General features: G+C 39.4%; 1 protein-coding gene across 7 annotated transcripts in view; it reads right to left on the bottom strand.

Moving 5' to 3' along the window:
- The window catches only part of USP3 (ubiquitin specific peptidase 3), a 47,473-nt gene extending 26,610 nt beyond the window's left edge, over positions 1-20,863 (bottom strand). For 2 of the 7 annotated variants that reach the window (XM_075160353.1, XM_075160350.1), the window contains exons 1-3: positions 20,636-20,863; positions 2,654-2,714; positions 184-315 (exon numbers count right to left, since the gene is read on the bottom strand). In XM_075160353.1, coding sequence (XP_075016454.1) covers positions 184-315; positions 2,654-2,714; positions 20,636-20,726 — 284 coding nt within the window. In that variant the 5' untranslated portion in view covers positions 20,727-20,863. Of the gene's footprint in view, positions 1-183; positions 316-2,653; positions 2,715-6,249; positions 6,382-17,721; positions 17,975-18,622; positions 19,022-19,245; positions 19,420-19,995; positions 20,015-20,635 lie in introns of those variants that run through there. The other 5 variants (XM_075160355.1, XM_075160356.1, XM_075160352.1 and 2 more) reach the window with 5 other exon arrangements.
- Between the last annotated feature and the right edge of the window lie 538 nt (positions 20,864-21,401).

Raw genomic sequence — 21,401 nt, 5'->3', positions numbered from 1 at the left:
ACCAGCGCTACAATACACATGCAAAAGCAGAGGGTTATTTCATAACTGTTTTTAAACAGCCAGGTCTGGAAATCAAGAGATGAAGTGCTCAGAAATGTGTGTAATATAATGCTTCACAAGAGTCTAAAGTTTTCACCCTCTCGTATGTAAAAAGTTGTCAAATTACAGTGTTTAAACCCTTACCAGTATGTACTGTAACTACTGCAATCCATACACACAGTATGCTGAACTTTCTCTTGTTTTTCTGTTTTCTTATGATTGGTCATAGGAATCTGTGCATCTTCATAATGCTTTTTTGCATGGCCATTCACATATCTAAAATAAATGAATAACAAAAAAAGTCTTATAGTTTTAAACAGTTACTTAACCAACATTCATTGAAAATAAGAAGAAAAAAGGCAGCCTAATAAGCACCCAATATTTATATAGGCATTAAAATAGGCAATTCACCTGTGTGAAAACATTGGTTGAATTTTCTAACTTTTTACCCCTTTACTCTCCCACGTTGTCCTAATTAATCTCTCCATCTCCTTCAGAGCAACCACAAACTGGCATCTTTGTACCAAATCCCAGGATCTGGGCCCTGAACAGACTTCACAACTGGGAAAATTACTAGCTCCCTTTTTCCATACCTGTAATGTGGTTAGTCCTCCATATTGCTTTCCCATATACTTTTCTTACAGCTCTGCTTTTTTCTCTACCCAGCACTCATCATGTCACACTTTAACAGTGTGCTGACCCCCGTATGAAAGCACATCCATACTAAGCTTTCCCATGCTGCAGCACAATTTAATATTGAAGCATTCTATGTTTTATAAAGTTCATGAATTTGAAAGGCTCTAGGGCGTGGGGTCACATAACTGAAAAAGAAATCTAAAATCCTACAGCTCTTTTGCCGACACAATGAGCGTTTTCACGCTCAAAATTTGAGATCTAGAAAATTAAGCATCTTTAATTAAAAAAGGGTCATTACAAATGCAAGTGCCCTGAGTACCAGCTGAAAATCATTAACACTGAGAAGTGCACGGCCAGACCTCAGGTGAATTTCCTCCTCCCCCTGTCTTGCTTGCTGACCTCAGTAATGCTAACAGGTAGGAACTCAGCACATGCTCCACATGAAGGTCTTTGTATTCTACACTTGTTCTCACATGCAGGTGTAAACAATTCTGCTAACGCAGCTGTGCTAGTTAAGGCACAGGGTTTCCAACATCGCTGGACTGGCAGAATCCTGCAGCAATTATGTCATAACCTGAATGAGACAGTTGTGCTTGCAGGTGTTGGTTTTCTGCCTAACAGCGCAAATGACAGGTTTATAAAGCTATGCTCCCACCAGAAATGCTCTGCTGCTATAACATGGTCAGTAATGTTCCCAACTCTAACCTGGGGGATGTACTTCAAGTGAAGATCTGAAAAGCTCTACTTCTCTTTCTTTAATTTCAAACGTTATCTGAAGAGAAGAATATGCTGTGTGCTTTCATGATCAAAAGTGCTCCCATTACAAGGTGTATTACATTTTTCTCATTCAATTATTTTCCATTCTAAGGATGAGAGCAGTTTGAAAAGTCAAAACAAACTGCATAAATAACTGACCCAATGTCTACTAACTGCACACAAGAAAGGTCATATGTGGACAGCAATAACATTTTTTTTAAATCGGTAACAAGTAAAATATTCCAAACTATTTATATCACACCATCACATAACATGAAGTAGCTCCCCTTCTCTTAGCTCTCACCCAGTATAAATTTATAAAATAAATGAATAAATAAGAAGTGAAAAAAAGGATTTTGTGCTGAAAACTCTCAATAAGAGACGTTATTAAAATTGTGGCACTTACTGCTAGCCAGATCAAAGAAACAAAACCTAGAGTTTATTGAACCCATTTTAAAAGACAAAGTCACTAAGTTTTATGATGCTTTTCCAGAATAAAAGCAGACCAGCACAGATGCTGCCCTGCAGATGAAAACATGTTCACATCTCAGATACTGTCTAAGTGTCAACACTAACTGTATTCTCATTAATATGTGCATCTCAAACACTTACGTAGCAGCAGATTTTCTACAATTATCCTGACATATAAATAACAGCATTGACTGTATCATTCCTCTACAAATTCTTTGACAGACAAAAACCAGGTGTACTCTGAAGGAATTCTGGTGGTAGCTAGTCCTTATATGTTATGGCAGTAACTTAGTTCCAAAACTACACTACATTTAAGGTATTTTCTGTCTAAGCTGGACAGTTGCTATTTTTCTTAAAATAACCTGTGCCAATTTTGGATTTGTGGGTTTCCAAGAATGTTTATTGGTTTAATCTTATTACAATAGAAACATCTTTTACTGAATGGAACTTTGCAATAATCCACTGAATTAGTAGTTCTCCAGGCACTTTTTGAGCTGAGCAATCCCATTCACTGTACGCTTTTCTTTTGGAAAAAAAAAAAGATGTTGAGTATAATCTCTGGACTCTCATAAGGTAGCAAAGAAGTGTGTTCAGTATAAACACACAATGTTAAATGAGATCATGAAAGGTTTATTTCAGGGAATTATAAAGGCATTCAGGAAAATTTTGAATGAACTCCTCAGAGTTGAGCAACAAAGGAAAAAGGTAAAGGTCTGATTAAAAGATTTGCACACTAAGACTTTGTACCCACCTTCCACAATGGACACTTGAGCACGTCAGACAGACCCACGGACTTTTATTTGACCGGCACACTATAAAAGATTTAAAAAAAAAAAAAAAAAAGTCAAATGAATTGGCTTTGATATTACAGTTGTGTAACACACCCTGAGTGCTAGCAATAGCTCTGCTGACTCCACCTTAGCCGCACAGTTATATAAAATAGCCACTCATGTTCATTAACCTATATCAGGGACTAAACTAACAGACTGAAGAGCTATTGACACTAAAGCACATCAGCCGCCTTCTGGCTTGGGTTTTAGTCGCAGGCTACACATTTACCTATTACTTTCCATGAAAAATTTAAATTTTTTTGTTTGTATTACATCCATATGTAAGGTCCATCCATCAAGGTCTGCTTGATTTTGAAATACAATACAGAAATAACAGAAGCAGAAGTAGCAAAAACACTGGCGAAGTTTAAAAACCTTTCTTTTGGCTTTTAATAAGGCAGTCCACCAAACACAGGGAAAAAAGCCACAGACTTCACTTCTGTTTCATAAAACTAGTTATACAAGAAGCCATTTTAAAGAAGATATTGCAAGAAAGCCTGGCAATCTGGTAAGAAGCACACAGAATAAATTACTATGCAATGCATGATAATATGCACCATTTATACAATACGTGTTCCTATGCTGCAGTGCTGGTAAAGGCTTTATCTATGAAGATTTTACCCTTTCAGTCACGCACAAGAAGCTGAAAGGTTAAAATGCAACACAGTTCTGTGCTTCACAATCCATTCAAGACACCAGAAGATGTTACCTAATTTTTTAGCTGTCTTCTAAGTCTAGAAAACTTAAATTAAATAAACATGGATGTTTTTAAGCTAAAAGGTTTAAAGGGAAAAAACAGCAGATACTAGAAAATGATGAAACACCATCTCAGGGTAGAGTCATAGAAATGTGATATTCCAACTACTACCCCAACCCAGTAGCAAAGTCCGCAAATTCAAAATAGAAACAAAATCTCAATAAATAACCCATGTAGGCAGAACACAGTAAAATAGGCAAGCAGAGTAAAATTTCCATTAAGCAAGTCACGAAAATGTATATGCGTCTTTATAAACAATAGCAATTTTGGAACTACAACTAAATCGATATTGAACCCTCAAATTTTGAGAGTAATTCCAATTTGGATCATGTCATTGAAGGAGGGATGTTATGATCTACAATGCTTAGATTTGAATAAAGTAAAATTGTTAACAACCATATATTACCACAGAATTTACAGAAATAGCATTACATTTTCAAATACCCAACTAATACGATGAGAAAAGAAAAATGAAATGCTAACCGCACTTCTGCAAGGGCAGAAAACAATTATAAAAAGACTACTTCAATTATCCCAAAAATACAAAAGGGTATGATGCCACCTAATTTTTCTACACACTATAAATAACTGCTTCTTGGAGCAGCCAGTCAAAAGAGTCACAGAGGAAAAATACGACATCAAGAACACGAGGGTCTGTGAGGCCAGGGGGAAGAAGGGACAAAGAGAAAAGGATTAAATCCTAGCATACATGTAAATTATTTATATTGCTATTTATTGTGGAAAAGCTTGAGAACAGCCTTCCCTGTCTGGAGTCACACCTTAGAGAAAGGAACTGGGGAAACTGAAGCATGCACAGAAGCTGCTCCAGGGCAGGATCATCTGAGCAGGCTAATTCAGGACTTCCAACAAAACTCAAAAATACGTTCACCAAGTTACAAACCATGGTACATATCAAACTGTTAAGATCAAAGACTATCAGAGAAAACTAAGCTAACAAAAGTGAAAGAAGTTTCTTTATCAAATGAAATGCTAATTAAAAAGAAAAAGCAAGGAGGGAGTCAATTTTTAATTGAGAGAGAAGTGACTAGCTTAGCTGTTTAGAAGAGCTAATATACTTTTCCACCATTAGATTTCACCCTTTTATTTAAATCAGATGGAAAAATAATCTAGCTAACACTGCTTCTTAAAAAATTGTCTTCTGGATTTGAATTCAGTATTACAAATACTTGTTGTATTTCAATTCACAGGCCCAACCGAAAGAATGTTTAAAACTAAGAGTTTTACTATGTTCACTGGGAAAAAAGCATATCCCACAGAAATATTATTTGAAGTAACTACTTGAAACTCTGTAGTAAAGACCCCAGAATTGTTTTCTTGAACTGCTGCAATTATTCCTTTACTTGAGAAACACATTTTCTCACATGTCTCAGTTTTCTGGCTTTGATTTTCCAAAAACAAATTTTCTTATTTCTAAAGTTGATGGGTTCCCACAACTGTGATGGTAATCTTGCGCTAGATAGGACCACCAGGTAGAGCTGTTTTGGCTTACATTTCAAGTTAGGAAAGTGGAAGAAGTTTGTCTAATTTGACCAAAATGTTATCAAGAAAACCAACATTTGGCACTGGCAAACAGAAGAGAAAGGGAAGACCTTTAATAGCCATCATCAGTTAAAAACGGGCTAAATGGACCATCAGTCTAACTTCATACAATTTTATTTTCCTGAATTACACAAACTGAAAGGTAAAAAATTAACCAGAAGGAAACAGAAGCCAAAACCATTCATGCACTTAAACATACACTAAGTGCTGCATGAACAAACCATTACCCTACACTCTCCTTGCCAGGAACATAGAATCATCAAGGTTAGAAAAGACCTCTAAGATCATAGAGTCCAACCATCAACCCAACACCCCCATGCCCACTACACCATGTCCCTAAGCGCCTCATCTACACGTCTTTTCAATACTTCCAGGGTTGGTGACTCAACCACTTCCCTGGGCAGCCTGTTTCAAGGCCTGACCACTCTTTCAGTAAAGAAATTTCTCCTAATGTCCAATCTAAACCTCCCTTGGCGCAACTTGAGGCCATGAAACAGTCTTCTTAACATTAAAATCCCAGCAGAAATCTCCCACTTTGAAATAACATTTTTGCTTTCACTATGTTATCATCCATGGACAGAACTAGTTCTCAACGAGTAGGTCAAACCATTATGATGCAAACTATTATTCTTACTTTCCACCATGTACCAGACAATTACAATTTCACATTCAGGTATTTTAAATACCAGCACTGCTTGCTTGTCAAGTGTTAAATTATACTGAAGTAGTGCTCAGTCTGCAGAGTTCACACCAGGTTTAAGTGTTCTGCACAAAGCCAGCAAACAAGTCCACCAACTCCGCACAACGCCAAAAAATAGTGTCCACTAAAATGTTCCATCTGCATATCAGGGAATAAGAAAAGATGGCTCATTTGTTTGCTTTAACTTTTAGGAAGAACTTTGCTCCAATTGCATCACATTAGAAATGTGTAGTTTATCTTCTGCACAAACATCTCCTCCCACAAAGAACTCAAATAACATGGAAGTGACTCCCACTAAGATTAAACACAGAAGCCAGTATAAAATTTGTGACCTACAGTTGCTCTGTTCTGAGAGGATTACACAACTGATTTTTTTAAAGGTTGCTGAAGATTGCATTCTGTATTTCTCTGAAGTTGGCTCAGCAGATACCTGTACTAAAGCTTGGCTGTCTAGGTATTCCTCTATTCAGATCTTGAAGCAGTTACCGTCTGTTACTTACTATTAATAAATTAGATTAGGCCGGGAGCTTCAGGCATTAGTCAGGACTCTAACAAGACAGGCACCATGGAACGCACAGCAAAAGTAGAGTCACTGCCCTGGACTGCTTATAACCTAAATTAAAGGTAGACAGTTTGGCTTCACCTGTAAAGAAAGTGCACATTATTCCTTTCAGATGTGATACTGACATGAAGGCACTTAAAAGTAGACCAGAAGCAAGAGACACAGGTCCACAGCAAATCTCTTCTCAATTCAAAGCACATTACACGGCCCTGGAACTTGGCCCTTAAAACAGACTTGGGTGTTCAAGACTTTCAGGTCAGACAGTTACACAGAATCATGAGGAAAGACTCTCAAACCGATTTGTACAGGTACAAATGTCTTCCCTCAATAATCAGTATTCCAACAGGGATTTGGGTTTTTATTTTTTTAGTGCTATTTAAAAAAAGAGGAGGACGGGTGCATTACATTAGCACCCCCTACTTTGGAATAAAGTTACAACATTTAACAACAAACATCTTAACCACATTTAAAAAACCCTTCATTATCTGTGTTTGTTATACCTTATTTAGTGGTATACAGGCTAAGGAACACTGGCTGCTTTCTCAGCTTGAACTAAAGTGGCTACTGCAACAGTTACCAACTGCCTCATTTTGCCATATTTTTAGAATAGCTTCAAGTGGTTAGGCAAAGATGATACTAACATGTCAAAAGAAAAGGGAAAGCAAATGTGCAATGCTACAATGTTGTCTGAAGCAGTAAGTCATTTGCCATTTAACATCAATATCAGCTTATGGAAGCTTAGAAACACAATTTTTCATCATGTAATAGGAAGGGGAAATACTATCTTTTACAGAACGACTTCTCTAAGTGAAATCTGAACACTCATTTGTTATACAGCCTACAAAGCCCTCTGCAAATGAAGAGGAGTATCAATCCGTCCCCAAGAGAGCAAACAATTGAACACCACTACATACAGGCTCACACATAACTATGGGAACATTCAGACAAGTCCCTCCCCCTCCAGCTTCCACTTTCTGTAAATCATCCTGATAAATAATCAAGTTATGCCAAGTAGAATGAGTAAGATACGGCTAATCAGTTTGGCACTCTCATCACAGGGCCCCTACCCCATCTCACCCTCATGATCACTCAAATAGGTACATCCGAATCTTGACTTTTTTTTTCTTATTGAAAACTGACTCCAAGTGCACTCTTGTGAAACATGAACACTCCTGGCAAACACTGTATTCCTTACAGAACAAAGCTGCAGATTTCCACTGCAGGAAAGTTACAACTATGTAAAAGTATACAAACAACCTGTGAAACTAATAGTTTTGTTTAAATAGCACACTGCATAATTTAGAAACTGGCACGAGAAAAAAGAAGCAGGAAGAGGAGGAGACAAACAGGAAGCAGCTTCTGTAAGGCAGCCAAGTTTAGAAACCTGCAAGATACAGTGTCCACCGAGATCTGGCAGTAGTGCAGCTATGTGATCAATGCAAACCGGCGACTTCGCCAGTCACAGGAGCACAAGTGACCTGAGGCCATAGCTACTACAGAGTTGTGCTTACATCCAAGTTTTAAAATAGTCCTTTATTACATCACTAAAGAAAAGGCCACAAAATATCAGCACAGTAAGAGCAATACTGTGGTCCTTCTATTAAGAGCACGTTGAATGGAAACAAGATTAGGGTCATTAAACTATTTACAATAGTCTCCACAGCCTTTAGAAAACGGCCTGGACTTTGTTCTCAAAAGGAGCTGTACCAACACTTGTATAATTATATGGTTAAACTACAATAACATAATGACCTCCACAGAAACATCTTTGGACTAAGATCCCTTTTTTCAGTTCAGTTTATGTTGACATAGTAGGTCAGCTATACTGATATAAGCTAAACTGAAAAAAGCCACTGTTACTCCACTCAGCATCTGCACAAGGAACAATATTTACATAGTTGTGGCTGCACTGGTATACTGATACTGTGCTGAGCAAAGTGTCCCACAAACATAAGCACTTGGTGACAAACACATATATAGGCTACATATGTATAGCATGCTGTTTGTGTAGCATGTATACACATGGTGTATGTATGCATGTGTGTATACACACACACATATGTGCATATAAAAAAAAAAGGAAAGAATACTGTTGTTCTAGAGAAATAGACTTACTTTTCCTTTCCCATACCTTTAACTTCATTTTGCCTAACAATCCCTCAGTGCCTTGTTTAATTAAGATTTGGTAGCAAGACAATGTTACTCTACATTTTGCTCCTACAAGAACCTGACAAATGCAGCAAAAAAGAGCTGGGCAGTCTCCATTAACAACATGTGAAAAAAAAAAAAAGAAGCAACAATCTGCTTTCCAAAATGTGCAACCCCTGCTTTGTGAAACACGATCCTTTTGTCTGTGACACATCAGGCCTAAGGAATCAGACTAAAAGCTGCCTTCTCCAAAGATCTGGAAGTAAAGGTGAGAGAAACTTGTACGCAAAAAATCCTGGGAAACGACCACAAGTGGTGGGAATACAAAACTCCACACAAACATTTAACCAAAATTACACAAACCTCTTTAGTAATAACATCTCAAATGCAAAGTTTTCCAGTCACGGGATTCAGAGCATTTCTCAGAGAGCCCACTTCCATTTTACAGACTGAAAAATGGAGAATGAGAGATCGAATAATTTCGCAAAAGAATTTTAAGTTTATCAGCGTAGATCAGAACTGAGCCTACTAGCCCTAACACCTTAGTCCTTTATGTCATTTTACTTGCAGGCAAGGGTAAGACATCCCAAAACCCAGCACTCTACACGAAACTTTCAAGGTGACTTGCCAAAACAGCTCTGAATTAAACACCTAAAACTTCCCATATGCAATACACAAGAAGTATCAGGCATCTGAGAGAGTCATCTATGAAAGCCAGTATTCTAAGTAAGGAATTGCTGAAGTTGTTAGCCTATGAGAAATATCAAGGACACGAACGCATTGGATGTTGTCCCTTCTCTGGGCTTACGTGCTGGGGTTGCAAAAAGGCTCTGCCCACCACTGGAATTTACAGCTCTGGAACTCCCTCTGGATGCAGGCACGTCATCTTTCAAAGACTGAATAAATCAGCTGAGGAGTTTTCTCCATGCAATACCCACTCAAGATGTGAATGCCTCAGGTTTAATGCACACACCTCCTACCCTTGGAAGACCTTCCTTCCAGACTACTCCTAAGTGCTGAGGGAGGACCAACATTTCCTTCTGTTAAAGATGGCTCTTCCCATGAATAAGTAGTTATTCTTGAGTGAGACAGTGAGACAAAGCAAGAGAGAGAGTGTGACTTTCACCAAGCCTAGCATTTACAGCTTTTACCTAGGTTGCGGTCTCTGCAGCAATGAATATCCATGCATTCTATATTCAAAAACCACCAGATGAAACATTCAGTTGTTAGAATTGAGACTGGAACCAAGGATTTTCCACTTACAATGAACTGTCCAAAACTCAACATTACAGAGTCACGTGCACTCTTTCCTTGTGGCCCATAAACTCAGTTATAAACCAGCACATACAATAATGTGTGCCTTGGCTTCTCAGGGCAAAAATTAGAAGTCTTACTCATCACGGAACATCACACAAGATTGCAGGACATCTGGATATGTGCAGAATCGGACACTCTGGCACTGAAAAAACACTTTATTAGCAGAATCAAAGAAGCCTAAAAAAATATAGGTGTCCTCCAAGGTTAAGTCAGTATTTTTACAGGCGACATGTAAAAATTTGTAACAGGCAATATAAGTTACTTAGTACTAAGTACATATGTATTAACACAACTGACCATGTTCCCAGTTTTCGACTGCGCATTCTTTTGTGTATTTAAAAAGGCAGTTGCTACAAGCATACATGCAAGCTTTATTATCTGACCCTATTGTTTGTTTACATTCAGGAGGAATCAAAAATACTGAAATTAGTATCTCAACTAAACATGTTGGTAAAATCATAAGACAGGGCAGGCATTAACATACACAGAAGCACACTAAGTCCAAGCAGAATGCTAACATTATTTTATAAAATAGGAGTAGGTTCCAGAACTTAAATACTGAGTTAAACGACTATGGTTGTTGATTGGGGTTTTTTTTGGTTTGGGGTCGTTTTTGTTTTTTTTTTTTGTTGTTGTTGTGTTTTGGGTTTTTTTTGTTGGGGTTTTTTTGGGGGGAGGGGGCAGGGAGTGGTGTGTTTAAACTGTATACACATCTGGTAGAAGTATCTACATTTTAAGAACTTAAGGCTAGTCAATTCCAGATGAGTAACTGTAATGAAAACCAGCTGACTGAAAGAGGAAGTAAATGTTACAAGAGTATTTTTTAAACCTTTGAGTAGGCTGAAGTCCCATTCTAGACAGAGAATGCAGGAAAAAGGAACGTTATAGGCTTTGAAAACTAGAGACATGTTCTACACCTTACTTACAAGCCAGCTGTTTTACTGTTTAGGTTTTAAAGAGTATTCTCATTTGTTTTCAAACTTCATTTCATATAAAGCTCTTCTTTCTATCCTACCCTCAGCCCCATTACAAGAAGTTCATAAATGGACTGAACTGTTTGATATCAGAAAAACAAATATTCTATTTAACAATATTTTACATAAGTTTCATTTGTTAGACATCTTTATTGCCTATTTTAGAAAAACAGCATTCTAGTCAAAACGAAACCAGACAGAAGAGGAAATGGTTTTTAATTATACTATCTAAAATGTTTTGTTTTAAAATCAACTAACACCCACATACTAGAGGAAAAGATAAGAAAAGATGAAATTTAAATTACATTTAAGTCAAAGCAAGAGAATTTACAACGAAGCAAGTTTCCTGGTAAGCATTACTAACAATACAAAAATGTGAATCATTCTTTCAGTGTTTCATACCCTCATTACAAAGAGATGCACAATGAATAGAAGTCTCAACAGTATCAAGTCTTGGCCTGACTCAAATCACATTCAAATGTAAGAGAATTCAAACAGACTCTGAAGAACTTTGAAAAAAACAAACAAACAAACAAACAAACAAACTACCCTCACCTTACAGCTATGGGAAAAAACAGTATTTCTTCTGCTATTATCTTTCAGCCAAAACCAGGAAGATTAAGTTTTTAGTGAGAAAAGAGTAAGTCCTTTTGTGATAGCGAGTGAACTTATGAAATCAACTAATATTTGTGCTCATGCATAACAGTACATGTGGTTTCCTCCTCTCTGTCACTAAATAAAAGCATTGCTCAGTCTCATATAAGAAATTTCACAGACGGTTACAGTGAACCACTCCGTTACAACAGAAAACCATACATAATTCAGACATACTAAACAGCAGAGAAAGAAAGTAAAACACAGGTAGGTGAACAATTTTTCATAGAATAAATAGATCACTGAAGCCCCCAACATATTCGTAACGCTGAAGAATGTTTGTCAGAGAACAATGTGATTAGCTTCATCTGCATGTAATTCACCTCCCCAGTTAGACTCAACCACATTGGCTTACAGTTCGGTATTTTGATTATGCAATCAGAATTTCACACTGAAAAACTTGGAACTTAATAAAAGCATGCTTTTTTATCTGCCTATATTCTTAGTCCGGTAGTGGAAAAGCAAACAGGTAGGCAAGGAAAACTTCTTTTAACCAGTGTAAACAGACATGTCAGTTCCTGCGAAAATGGTTAACCGAACCGGGGGGATGAGGGAGAGGGCAGGAGGGGAAAAAAAGGGGGGAAAAAAGGTGCAAATCCAAAGTCAGATCACCTCTAGCAGTAATATACAAAGACACACAGAGCATGCTGTGCTGCTGCTTTTGTTATGGTAAAGACGTAAGGTCACTTAGCACTACCAATCACACACATAGATGCTTAGCTCTCGGCCTACAGTAGTGCCATATTTTTTGGTAATTTACTCTTTCTATATGTCAAGTCAAACTTTAGGTCAAGAAATGTCAGCAGTTGATCTTCCTGCATATACCACATAAATCACATCCTAGCACAGTGAGAAAATATGCATTATTTAAAAAACAAAAGGGGGGGAAGAAAAAGAAAGAAAAAGAAAAAAAGAAAAAGAAAAAAGAAAAAAGAAAAAAGAAAAAAGAAAAAAGAAAAAAGAAAAAAGAAAAAAGAAAAAAGAAAAAAGAAAAAAGAAAAAAGAAAAAAGAAAAAAGAAAAAAGAAAAAAGAAAAAAGAAAAAAGAAAAAAGAAAAAAGAAAAAAGAAAAAAGAAAAAAGAAAAAAGAAAAAAGAAAAAAGAAAAAAGAAAAAAGAAAAAAGAAAAAAGAAAAAAGAAAAAAGAAAAAAGAAAAAAGAAAAAAGAAAAAAGAAAAAAGAAAAAAGAAAAAAGAAAAAAGAAAAAAGAAAAAAGAAAAAAGAAAAAAGAAAAAAGAAAAAAGAAAAAAGAAAAAAGAAAAAAGAAAAAAGAAAAAAGAAAAAAGAAAAAAGAAAAAAGAAAAAAGAAAAAAGAAAAAAGAAAAAAGAAAAAAGAAAAAAGAAAAAAGAAAAAAGAAAAAAGAAAAAAGAAAAAAGAAAAAAGAAAAAAGAAAAAAGAAAAAAGAAAAAAGAAAAAAGAAAAAAGAAAAAAGAAAAAAGAAAAAAGAAAAAAGAAAAAAGAAAAAAGAAAAAAGAAAAAAGAAAAAAGAAAAAAGAAAAAAGAAAAAAGAAAAAGAGTAACACATCAGTAGCAGGCTTATTTTACTGAACAGTCATGGCCAAAAGCATTTTTTAAAAATTATTGCCTCTATTTTTCCTTTACATTCTAAAAACAATTTCTAATGGTTTGGCTACTTTGATAACTAATTGGTATTCAAATTTAAATACATACATACACACACATATATACTTATATATTTTAAAATTAAATGCTTTCTAGCCCTCACCGATATTGTTCCTCATTATAGTAGTAGCATGCCAAGAAAAAAAAAAAGTTATTCAATCTTCATGTTAGAGTGAGACACACAAATATTCATTTGCAGACACCAGCCAGAAAAAGCACAGCAAAGCCAACAGTGTAACATAATTTTTAAACCCTTAAGGAAAGGAATCTTCTTGAGTCAGTTAGCAAACAATCTCAGGTTGAAACATTCAAGCTGGAAATAGGAGGGAAGAGGGAAAAGACAGCAAGAAGGCTTCTTGCTTTCTTTATATAACCTAGTAATTAATTTACTTATTTGTAGTCCCCACTATTTCATTCCTACTTCCCCAATATTAGCAAAAGACACGTTACTAACCATCCCTGTGAACAAAAAAGAAAGAAATCAAATGCTCAGTGGACAAAAACGTTACCAAATGAAAAACCTATGAACCGAAATTTAAAAAGAAAGTTTTAAAAAGGGTCATGGCTATCTCAAGAAAATGCACCTGTATTTTGACATGGACAAGCAGATGCTCATATTCACACAGAATCCTAAATGATGTACCTGTGAATTACCTTGAAAAACCAGTATCTGCCTGATTGGTATTGATAAGGACCTCCAACCCTGACAGTGCCATGTCGCTTCAAAGTTTAAAAGCTGTCTGCTTGTAATATTGAGGGGCGGGGGGCTAACTTCCAGAAGAATCACCTTATTTTGCCATGTTGCCTGTGGTATTGGGATTATATTGAAATGGGTAATGAGATCTGTCAAAGAAATTTCATATCTACATTTACAAGATCCAAAATTACGCAAGATATTCCAAAGGAGGGGGGGGGAAACTCCAATCACTAGAGGATTGCTTTGACATGCCAGTTAAGACTGCTGAACGATAAATGTATTCATCATGTTATGTACAGTTTAAAACACGCTCTTATAATCAAGGAAATAAATCATTAAGGACACAAAATCTGACACTGCTCCCATAACAAGGGCACCATAAAGCAATGAATGTTTTATCAGATACTAATTCTCATTCACGTTACAATAAAAACTGTTTCCTCCAGTAATCTCAAAATAAAACTCGGAAAAGCCTTAACTAGTTTTCAGATCCAACCTTCTGATTAAGTTGCACTGTCTAACCTCCATGGATTATTTTAATTAATGGCCTTTAACAACTTTTTACCTAGGTAATGAATGTTTGTTAAAACAGAAAGCAAAGCATGAATTAAATGAAGTGAGCAGCACTGATCAAACAAAAAATGGCTCAAAGCTTAATTTCATTCCAAACATTGGGTCTGAAACTTTCACTCTATTGAACCTCAGAGACAGATGCGACGAAAAAATTAACTAGTCTAACTCTGTCGGCCTTAGCACCTTGCAACAATCAGAAAAACAGAGTAAGAACAATGCATTGATCTTGTTTAACACCTGCACATCTTGAAGGGCTTGGGAAAGGCAGCTGAAAATTATTATCCTGCTTACATTTAAACCAGCTGTAATGAGATTTGCACTAATCTGTGGATAAATCAAGAGTCTGCCACGCACACATGAGTCTCTCTCCTACACACTTGTGTGTGCCTTATATATCCCACTTCCACAATGCCTCAGACTATCCTGTCTCCTTACCGTATGGTACACTTTGAAGAGTCATTTCAAAACATTGATTTTTAGTTAGATCATTAAATACTTCGGAACAGTCAGTAGTAAAATTTGTCCTTCAAAATTTATCTTCAAACTCATCATGAAGATTAGATCTAGTTTCTAAACAAAGGCAATGTATTAAATGTCTGACTACTTTCCTCTGAAGCAGTCTCTTTCCTCAGCTAACATTCCAGTTTTGCGACGGATTGTGATTTTGTGGAGTAGAGAGTATAAACAAATTTTTTGAAAGAAAATCTAGAAAATATTAATCACCATCAATTTAAGTTTATTGACTTTTAAAAAATACCACGTATTTGAAAACAAAAGACTCCCCTTTTTTGTAATTAAAAGGAAAATTAGGTCTAGCTTATGAAACCGAAATTGAGACCCTTACCCCACTGCAATAAATGTGCATCCTCTAATAGAATCAGTTCCAAAGCACTATGCTCTATCACACACGCAGATAACTACTGCCCCCATGGTTATCTCATACATCAGTAACCAATTCAAATGGAAAAAAAAATTAAGAGTTTTAAGGAAAACAAGGCTGAATCTAAAAAACACCAAATCTAACAAGCTTTACTTAAAAAGACAGCCAAGGAATTAATTTAACGAGTTATAACAACCTATAAAGTCTGTTGAGTTACTAACAAGCATTCCTGCATTGCATTGACCCAGAGAAACAGATGAAAGACTACCCAACTTTGAAATTAAATTTAAGTGACTGAATAAAAAAGGCAATTTTTTTTTTTTAAACATACTTATTTTGTGGTTTACGTCTCAGAATAAATCTGAAAATTTCCAGGCCAAATTCATTTTCCAGATGTAGGGTGACAACCCTCACACACACAGACCATTAATTAGGTCCACACACCGTCCATGAGCTTACCCTGAGTCTACATGCAGCTGACGGAACAGAATTTTTCACAGGAAGAAGGTCCTACCTATGCCTCTTCAGTTTTAGTGAGTTCTCTCTCCTTCTCCTGTATTCTAGTAAGAATGGAAGGAAAAAGGAAATGAGGACCTCTAGTAATAAAAAGGAAAAAGCAAAAGGAGAGACAAATACTCATGGAGATGGAGAAGAAACACTAACGAGGAGCTGAGATGAAAAGGAAAGCCAAGACGGTTAAAGTCTGTGTACCTGAGCTTTTACAGTATATTTGTTTTGGCACTGACTGCAACAGTCCAACGCCAAAAAACACAGCGTGGCAGAATGCTGTTACCTACCTCAATGAAAAGAGAACAGTGTAACTGATTTAACTGAGAAAACAAAACCAAAAACTGATGGGAGGGGGCAAACTAAAAAAAACATCAAAAGCAGTCTGACCCAGTACAGTCATGTTCTTGAAAGTGCTCCTACTCAGCCCAAAACATTTGCTCTCAAATATAAATAAAGCATTCAGTGATATTCGGGGTTATACTGAACTAACTGAATTTACTAAGTAATTTAGTAAATTACTTCAAACACAGAAAAAATGTCATTAATTTAGAATGTGGATTTCTACCATAATCATCGTTCACTAGGCCTCAAACAGCTTCCTCGTGCTAGCTCTCCTCTGTACTTTTTACGGTCCCAGTGTCATTTGCAAATGCCACAACGTATGTTTCCGACCAACTGTGAAATTACAGCTCTTATTCAACAGAAGTTAGAATGCAAGAAACAGATGCCAGGCAAATATATTTAGCTGTTGCAGGAAATACCAGTCTACAGCCAGAATTGCTCTTCAATATCTAACATAATTATGTTATTTGAGAAAAAAATTTATTCAAACTGACAGTGATCTGAAAAGCAACAGTTTTAAGCATACTTCAGAAGTACAATTCCCCTTTAAAAAAAAAAAAAAAATCACCAAATCTCCATTTCGGCAGACACAATCCTATCTGTCTGCAGTTGTTCTTCTAAAGAAAGAATTTCAAATTCTACATTGAACAATTAATGAGTCCAGTGAGAACTAATGAATCCTCAACCACACAGAAAAAAAAAGTTGGAAAAACTCTTCAGACTTGCACAGGTGTGCTTAGAAGATTGCAATCTCACTTAGGTGAGGCATGGCTCCCTGTGGTTTCATGAGTCTATGAAAAGTTGTTGAGAAATACCACATCTGAGCTGTTCCAGAGTACTTTTCATAATTACATGATTTGCACAACAGTGCTGAAGGTGTGGCACATCATACAAATTCAACTGATTCAGTCTGTGACACTTTGCAGTCTTGCCAATGCCTCCAGCTACTCTGCTTCCAACTTCAGCAGAAGTTTCAGAAATTAAAGTGCATGGAAAGACTGCACTCTAATTGGAATTAGCAGACATCTGCATGCAGTGTTTCACGTGACAGCACTGATTAAAAGCCATTTTCAGTTTCTGTACAGTTTCTACTTTATATATTCATCTCCTCTCCTCTTAAATGCCCAATTACAACTACAACCACCTGCCTCTGGATCTGCAAAAAGTCATTCTGTGCTCTCTTTTGATAGTCTTAAAGCTCTTCAAAGCAAATGCGTGCTGCTTTCTGCATTGCTTACTGTACAGAGCACGCTTGACCAGATTAAATACTCAGGGAAAAGCATGCCACTTTCTAAACCGGCGTGCTTAAACTCTCAGACTTCCAAACTACACAATAGTAACATAACAGACATTCTAGAGACACTTAAAAATGAACTACACCATTACTCTTTAATTTGGAGCGAAAACATTCATACTTGGATCAACATGCTTGTTGTCAATGCTTCCTCTTATTGCTCTTTTAAGAGTCTTCCTTCATCACAAGACCTCCGTAACAACTCTGTCAGGTAGCTTCAAGGGGAACTGATTTAGGCCAAAAGAGCAATTAAGGCTGGTGCACATCCTCCTCTAATCAATTCCCTAACTTCAGTAAAGATAGCTTCTAAATATCAGCATCAAATGCAACACTCCTCCATTATACAATGACACAATATTCAATATCAAATAGCAATATTCAAAAGTGCCTCCATATTACCTTGTTAAGTTATTGTTGCAATCAGGAGAGTTTTTGTGGAAAGGCAAGGAAAAGGTACTTAACCAATATGCATCACTCAGCGTGACAATTCCAGCTCCTCAAATCGCAGAAACGCAAGATAATGACAAAAATAGCCACTGGCAGTCTGAACTAAGAAATCGCTCTCCAACCTCTTCTGCAATGTTTTGCTATCACTGGCAGGTCACGTGGCTGCCAGAAAGCTTCCTGTGTATCAGTATCTTCACTTACTCTCCTTTTCTGGAAGGGTCAGCAGCAACTTGGAACAGGACTGATGACAAGTTCTGAGTCATTTTAAGACAAAGTGCTTGATGAGAGATGTCTTATTATTACAGACTGCAGAAAATTACCTTCTAAATATTTTTCTCCAACTGAGGCAACACCACCAACAAAAAGAACTAAGCCCACAGAACCTTAGAAAACAGCATCAAAAGCAATAGAAAATGCATTAAATTTTGACAGGATATTAATTTATAAATGGCATTTTCTCTGTTGAATTTTATATTGCCAATTTGCAGTAAAACCAGCAAATAAGAAATGGTGTTTATTGTGAATTCTCAGAAACCAGTATTACATATCTTTAAAAAATTAATCTCACTAAAATAAGCACAAACAAGAAAAAGACAGTACTCTATATACCATTAGGGAGTTAATGTAACAATAACCACATATTTCTAGCTGGAACTGAAAAGGGAGGCACTACATTTTACTATACCAGTAGGAATGCAAAATTCATTTTTAAAAAGAACAATTGTCATTTGCTTTAAATTAACAAGAGCCTGCTGTTGTTCATTGCAATGTTTTAAATTCAGTGTACCTACCTTTTTCTCTAGCCACTTGTTAAGAATTCAATAGTTATCTACGCAAATACTGTGTGACTTACTATCTTAATTTTCTTAAAAAGCATGGCAAACAGAGACACTCCCCTAGACGTGGTATCGTCATCAATCTGTTCAGTTCCCCAAAGTGTCCGGCACCTTCTTCCTGCCTCCTAGCTGAAATAGATCAGTTGACTGCCCAGCAACTGGCTCTCCCTTAAGTGCTGGCTTGCGAGAAACACCTCTGAACAACAAAGAAAAACTTCTTCTAATCGCTGAACTTCTTCGTTGAGAAGCAGCATGCCTAACAGGGTCCTGTAGCTGTAAATTGGCTAATTTTTGAAGTTGGAAAGTTATATTAATAGCTGAGCATATAGTTTTAGTTTTTGCAATTTTATCTTTTTAAAGTTCTCTGAAGGGTGGTTCCCTACTGCCATATGCTTCTAGTTGACAACTTTGCTTACCCTTGATACTCTGAAGATAACAGATGGACCTACAGAGTTAGACTTCTTGTCATTAATTTTTTTTCAGTAAAGAAACATTAGGGACAACAGATTTCCCCGTACTCCTCCTTTTCTTCTAATCATTCTCCACATTATTCCACTGTAAAGTGTACTCCCTCTAAAATCAAAAGCATTACAGAGCAAAATAACTGGTTTTGCCAAAGGAAGCAGCAGCACTACCACACCTTGGCTCCAGGAAACTGCAATCAGGGAAGAACTCAAGTAAGCAGCAGCCTTCCCACACGAAACCATCGATACCGCGAGACAAAGGACACCCATCTTCCCTTTAAAAAAAGGAATACCTTAAAATACATCTAGCAGTTCAGTGCTCCCTGATCGGTCATTCCAAATGAGGCTCTCTCTCCGGTCCTCACGGGCACAACAAGTCACGCTGCTGCTCTAAGTGGGGCCTACTTCCTACGTTAAACATACTTGGTTGCATCTACATTCATACCGAGCACAACTAAACACATTATAGTTATAGCAAACAAAAACATGTACCAAGAGTGACAGCAATCATCGGAGGTTATCTGTGTAGAAATATGCGATGATCCATTAGAAAGCTGAATTTAAAACACCTTGGGCACAGTACCTTTAAAAGGAAAGCCCCTGAACAAACAAGATCGTGCGAGGGAGAGTACTGAAGACAGGATACATTTCAAAGACGGTAATTTGCATTATTAAATCAGCGAGCAAAGTACTAAAAAAAAGATGACCTCTACACTCCTACCGACCCACGCTGCAGAGTAGGTGAGCTGGTGACTCCCAGACCCCCCACAGACCACCTTCGCTGAGCTGCTCCTTGGATTGAACGGGGGGCCTAAACGTCGCCTTCGGCCTCGGCACTCCAATTAAAACTACACTCTCTAAAGTCCTTTCAAAAATGTCCATTAAAAACAAAAGTAATCTCAGGCCGATTTAAAGAACACACTGACCCTACAGCAGCCAGCGGCCCCTCTCCTCTCAGCCCCGGTCCCCGCGGCCAGGCTTCCCCCGGGCAGGGCTAAGCGCGCAGCTCCTCCGCGAGACAAAAGGAGCGAGACGCCGCGATCTCGCGTTCCTCCGCGCCCGGCGGGGCTGGGGGCGCCGGCCCCCGGCGCAGACAAAGTCTGCTGCCCGCCCCGGGCGGCCCGGCCGCGCTCCCGCGCCGGACAAAGCTGCGCAGGCAAGACCGGAGCAGGAGCGGGGGCTGCCCCCCCTCACCTCCACCCCCGCTGGGACATGTGGCGGCCGCTCCGCGGCTCCTCCGCGGGGAGCAGAAGGGGTGGAAGGAGCAGCCCCGCCGCACCCCCTCGCCCCCCCAGCCCTCCCGGAGAGGGGTCCCGCGGGGCGGCTCCCGGCGGGGTGGGGGGCCGGGGCAGCTCCCTCCCGCCCTCCCCCGCGCCCCCAGGCCCTCCCCCGGCCGCGGGGCGCCCTCCCGCCGAGGGGCTGCAACGCCCCGCGAGGCCCGCGCGGAACAAAGGAGCGGCCGGCGGCGGCGAGAGGCACCCGCCCGCCGCGCGAGGGCCGCGGGGCGGCCGGGCCACCTCAGGCCGGGAGGGCTGGCGCAGCCTAGGCCGCGCCGGGCGCACTCACCGCTACAGCACCAGGAGGAGGGCGAGCCCTGCGGGAACTTGGCCGAGTCGGGTGCGATGCAGACGCTGGAGCCGAGGTGCGGGCACTCCATGGCGGGCGAGGCGGCGGGCGGCTCCTCGCGGCGCTACAGCAACGGCGCCCCGCGCACAACAGCCATCTTAGGGCCAACCTCGCGATCCGCGCGCCGGGCTTTGCGGGCAGCCGCCCTCCCGTCCGCGCCCAACGACTCCCTCACCCCGCCTCCCGCCGCCCGCCGGGCTTTCCGAGGAGCCGGCCTCCCGTCCGCCGTTCCGCCCGCCAGGCTTTCCGTGCTGCCGCCGCCGCTTCCCGTCCGCGCGAGGCGGAGCGGCACCGCGCCGCGCCCTGCGGGCGGCCACCGGCTGCTCTCGCGCGCGGCGGGGAGGCCCGCGTGCCGCGCCTTGGCGCCCCGCCTGCCCCGGGCACGGGCTCCCTGCCGGCGAGGCGCCGGGTTCCCCGCGCCGGCACCGCGGGCACCGCTTTAGGGGAGGCAGGCCCTGCCCTTGCCGGGCCCGCTGCAGCCACTGAGGTCGCCGAGGGGACGTGCGGGCGGGAAACGGCTGCCCGGCGGAGGCCTGCGGCGGGGTCTCGTTCTGGCGAAGGCCAGCGGTGTTGCGGAGCTCTGTCCCTCCCATCGCCTCCTCCGAAAGGTTTCACAGCTCTCCGCTGCAGGTTTCCGCACCGAAATGCAGCGCCAGGCCAAAACTCTGTCCCGGTGTCGTGGTTTAACCCCAGCCGGCAACTAAGC

Source organism: Calonectris borealis, chromosome 11 (assembly GCF_964195595.1).
Source record: "Calonectris borealis chromosome 11, bCalBor7.hap1.2, whole genome shotgun sequence".
NCBI lineage: Eukaryota > Metazoa > Chordata > Aves > Procellariiformes > Procellariidae > Calonectris > Calonectris borealis.
This window is presented reverse-complemented; position numbering and strand designations above follow the sequence as displayed.